Here is a 4,535-nt window from a genome sequence, read left to right as displayed (position 1 = left end):
ACATTGGCTATCACACTTTATGACTTATCACCTCTTATGACCTATCACCCCTATTATCTTACCGCCGCAACACGCGGACATTATGCTCATAGTTACTAAAAGCTTTATTTAAAAGGCCAATAAACTTTGATTAAGCACTCATTGAGAATGTTCTGCTACTCTAAAAGTTATATAGACAAGTTGGATATAACGTAAGTCTTGTCGAGTCAATAAATCAATAGAAAAAAATACAAATATTTGTTTGGTTACTCATGTAATGAGGAGAAGTTTATAGTAATTATGTATTGTTGATGGTTCTGACATTTTTCTAAAATTGTTAATAAATTTATGGGGTTTGCTAAATACAGTTCTTAGGGCTGTGTTTAAGATACATAAATTGTTCGTACGTTAAATACACATTTCCCTAAAAAAATTTTAGGTAATTGGTATTTGGTACCATTGAATTCGCAGAAATACTAGATGGACATAGAAGTATTTGGGCCTGGGCTTGTACAATTTAACATATACTTTATGTTATAAGCTGGCCCATGCTATCTCCAACGGTCAAACATATATATCCAATGCTATTTCAAAACAGAAATAACAATATATGTAAATTCAAAACAGAAATAACAATATATGTAACGGTCACATTATAACTTTCTATCTCTCTTGCACAATTCACACACACCCAAATATCCTTCCAAAAATTTATTCATTCATCAGATCTTGATTTTACTGTGTAGCAAGAAGAACCCATCAAAATCATGGATCGACTTACGCATCCCGTTAAACCGTATTCGACTGCTAACCCATCATTCGAAGGTACGTTTTTTTCCGCGAAAGATACTCCACTTTTTCCGATTTCTTGCAAGTAATTCTAATTCTTAATATGTTTCTTGAAAAGTAATTATGTTGTATAAGATTCTGTCACTTTTTTATTCGAAATCGTGAATTATTTATATAAATGCAGGTTATTTCAATGAGAACGAATTGAACCTAGAATTGGCTTTGAAGTTAAAAAGCTCTAACATTGATAATAATAATAATAATAATAATAATAATAATAATAATAATAATAATAATAATAATAATAATAATAATAATAAGAAACAATTACAACATACCAAGAATTTTATGAGTCCTACTATATCAGCAGCTATTAAGGCTAATTGTAATAATAATAATAATAATGTTAGTGTAAAGAAAATCTTGGCTGAAAGAAATGAAACCCTAGATGTTGTTAAACCAAATAGTGTGATAAGAAGATCATCTAATTTTGATTCAAAAGTTGTGAAATTTTCTGGTTTTGATGCTTGTTATGGTGAAAATGTTGAGAAGGGTTTAGTGGGTAAGTCATCTTTGCAGCCTTATGATCCTATAAAGAATTACCTTTCACCTAGGCCTAAGTTCTTGAGGTACAACCCGGATAGGCGTAGGAAGACATTGAATTTACGAGAAAGTGTTGAAGATTGTGTTAAAAGTAGTAGTTCTTTTGATGTTGGTAATGGGAATGGTAATGGTGAATTGCCCTCTTCGGGTTTGGAGTTAGAGTCAGGCTCAGGGGTAGGTTCGTCTGACTCTGCAGATTCTTGTTTAAAAAAGAAGTTTGAGGAAGAAAGTGTAAATGAAACCGAGAAAGGAGGTGAAGGTGAAGATGAGGAAATAGGAGAAGAAGAGGAGATGACTGAATTTGGGGAAGATAATTGTCGGAGTTTGAATGCCATTTTGAAGTTTGTTTTTGTAGTACTTGCAGTGATTTTAAGTACACAAGCCATATGTTCAATGAACTCACCTGACAATTTACACGCTAAAGAATCTGTATGGGGTAATAGTAATTGGTATAGTAAGGTTTATGGTTCTGCGAGTTCAAATGTCTCTGAAGTTGTATACGGTGTGATGAGGGAAGGAGATTTACTGGTGGAAAGATTGAAGGTTGGGGATGCTTATCGTGATCATAAGGGAGTAATAAGTGTGAAAAGTACTGAAGAATTGGTGGAGATTCAAGATGAACTAATGGATGAAGTAGAAAACGATGAAACTTATCTGAAATACCAAGAGAGTGCTGAGAAGTTGCCAGTGCAAGAAATTGTCAAAAGTGAGGTGGTGGATATCAGTAATGTAAAGGAATACAGTGAAGACGGTCTTGTTGAAGATAAAGAAATTAAGGCAGGTGAAGTGGTGGATATTGGAAGTGGAGACGTGAGCAAAGAAGTTCATGATTTTAATCAAGATGCTCTTATTGAAGGGCAAGAAATTAAAGTTAATGAAGTGTTAGAAGTCGGTAATGTGGAGGTTGAGATAGAGGTTCATGATATTGATCAAGAAGATGGTGTTCTTATTGAAGATTGTGATTTTGCTGGAAGTGAAAACAAGTTCCAAGTGACTGCTGATGCCGATTTTGAAATGGAAGAAAACATGGAGGAAGTAATGGAGAATGGGGCTGTTGATGATATAAAAAGTACGAGTAGTAATGTTCTGGTCAAATCGGCAACTTTTGATCCAACACTTGCTGTGTTGATTGGGGTTCCTATACTGGTTTCGATGTTTTTTGGTGTCATTTATCATTCAATGAGGAAGCCTTTTTTTCTTGCCTCAACAAAAGTAGCCAAACAAATCATTGTAGCCGAAAAAAAAGAAATCAAGGCTCCTGAACCCGCTCCAACTCCATCATCTTTGCATCTTTGCAATCAAGAATCATTGCAGAGAGATGTTTATAAGGAAATTAGCCACGCCACCTATGCACCATCAGTCGAATTGCTAAGCGAGTTTGTGTTTGGAGAAGAAGTCACTAGTTCTGTTAGGAACTACAACAATATATCGGCAGAAGCTAATGCAAGCAATTCCTTTATCCGAACAACTACAGTTTCCATTGATCAAACAAAATTGTCTCACATGGAAATGTCAGCTGGGGATTCTCATACAGTCAAGAAACAGGTAAGCACTTTTTGCACCACTTTATGTTTAATATGATGATAACAAGTTTTATTGTATTAATTAATGTTTACATGTTTCAATTTGGAACAGAGGCACAAAAACGCAGAAGTGAGCAGCACAGTTACGCCTTCATCAGTGAGAAGATCAAGCCGACTGCAAAACCGATCTATCATGTCTCCATGAATCAACATTATCTCTTCTGTTTTTTTTTAGTAGAACATTGAAATAGAACATCAATCTGATGATCTATTTTAACTCTTAGAATCGTATAATAACCATGTATCTCTTTTAACTACATTAGAATCATGTAATGTAATAACCACCTTTTAAGCTCCTCTCCAAGTTCATTCATAAGAAATAATTTACAAAACAAAAGGGCTTATATTTACACCAAAAAATATCTACAAAACCATTAAAAGAACATATAATAAAAATATAAAACCAAAATTACTCCTTGGGTTCCTTCTTCTTGGTTGCACCAGACTTTTTCTTTCTTGAATTTTTCTTTGTGATGATTGGTTTAGGCAGTGTATGAGATTTATACTTCATTTTCTTGAATGTATTGTTGTCCTTTTTTGGTAGATCTTCTATGCTTGTGACCCTTGCTAGAGATGTAAATGAGTCTGATTTCCCATGGTAGAACTTTGAAAGGCCTTTTCTGTTATTAGTACAAGAGACCCATATCACTATATGAATCTTTTTCTAAAAAGCATGCAAATTTGGAATCTTTTTTAATAAATAAATAAATGGAACTTACTTGATTGGTAAGTGTGACATAAGGTCTGATAAATCATATAGTGAAGATCCACTGGAATTTGCAGAAGATGATGCATCATCTGTTGTTTCAAATGTCGAAGATGAAGAACAAGTTAATGATGATGATCCGTTTGATATGGTTGAAGATCCTTCGATAGATGAAGAACATGAATATTGTTTTTCATGTTCATGTTTACTTTTAATGATATCCCATCTTTTAAGATCATGATCATAACCATGATGTTGTTGATGTTGTTCATCATGACCATGATGATGATCTATAAAAATATGGTTTTTTTCATTAGCCATTACCATTTGATTAGATCAAAAAAGAGGATGTGTTTATGATGAAAGCTTTTGAAGTCTGTATTGTTGGTATGAAAAGAAAATAAATGGGTGTTTGAGAAACACATATCAAAGATAGGATTGGAACCATTCTTGGGGAGCATATAAATATGGGTTATGATAAGAAGAAAAAAAAAGTACAAGAAAAGTGTTAGACACGTGGAAGTCAATTGTTGGTATGTGAAACCAACATTAGTATCTTACCAAGTCTAGCCATCTATCCTTCTATATACTGTGTTATAAAAATATAAAAAGAGTAGCCTTTTTATTTTTAATAATATTAAAAATATGTAATATTTTTACTTGACATCCCTTAAAATAATTTCAAATATACTACTACGTATCTCTTTAACATGAATGATTAAATTACACTATCAATCCTTTATGTTTTAAAATATGTCAATTAACCATTTACATTAATTATATACACAACTCCACGTCGTTCCATCCCCAACCGTCGCCCAACCATCACACCGTCACCGCCATGACTACTGCCGCATCGCACGGGTACCATGCTA

The 4,535-nt window shown here is 33.5% G+C and overlaps 2 protein-coding genes across 2 annotated transcripts; one reads left to right on the top strand and one right to left on the bottom strand.

Moving 5' to 3' along the window:
• Positions 1 to 1,029: 1,029 nt before the first annotated feature.
• LOC122588923 lies at positions 1,030 to 3,291 on the top strand. Its single transcript, XM_043761140.1, has 2 exons — positions 1,030 to 2,916; positions 3,007 to 3,291. Exons 1-2 carry the CDS (start codon positions 1,117 to 1,119, stop codon positions 3,097 to 3,099), a joined length of 1,893 nt encoding a protein of 630 aa, XP_043617075.1. The 5' UTR covers positions 1,030 to 1,116; the 3' UTR covers positions 3,100 to 3,291.
• Positions 3,225 to 4,074, bottom strand: LOC122588924 (dual specificity tyrosine-phosphorylation-regulated kinase 1A-like). The gene is made up of 2 exons (XM_043761141.1): positions 3,674 to 4,074; positions 3,225 to 3,574 (listed from the first exon to the last, which is right to left on the bottom strand). The coding sequence occupies exons 1-2, from the start codon at positions 3,985 to 3,987 to the stop codon at positions 3,364 to 3,366; spliced, it is 525 nt and encodes a 174-aa protein (XP_043617076.1). The 5' UTR covers positions 3,988 to 4,074; the 3' UTR covers positions 3,225 to 3,363.
• Between the last annotated feature and the right edge of the window lie 461 nt (positions 4,075 to 4,535).

The sequence above is a fragment of the Erigeron canadensis genome, chromosome 2 (genome assembly GCF_010389155.1).
Source record: "Erigeron canadensis isolate Cc75 chromosome 2, C_canadensis_v1, whole genome shotgun sequence".
Classification (NCBI taxonomy): domain Eukaryota; kingdom Viridiplantae; phylum Streptophyta; class Magnoliopsida; order Asterales; family Asteraceae; genus Erigeron; species Erigeron canadensis.
This window is presented reverse-complemented; position numbering and strand designations above follow the sequence as displayed.

Excerpts from the sequence above, each read along its gene's own strand:
- LOC122588923 (XM_043761140.1), top strand. The coding sequence starts at position 1,117 with ATGAGTCCTACTATATCAGCAGCTATTAAGGCTAATTGTAATAATAAT. Across the intron at positions 2,917-3,006 it reads CTCATACAGTCAAGAAACAG|AGGCACAAAAACGCAGAAGT; the intron begins GTAAGCACTTTT and ends AATTTGGAACAG.
- LOC122588924 (XM_043761141.1), bottom strand. The coding sequence starts at position 3,987 with ATGGTAATGGCTAATGAAAAAAACCATATTTTTATAGATCATCATCAT. Across the intron at positions 3,575-3,673 it reads ATGTCACACTTACCAATCAA|AAAAGGCCTTTCAAAGTTCT; the intron begins GTAAGTTCCATT and ends TACTAATAACAG.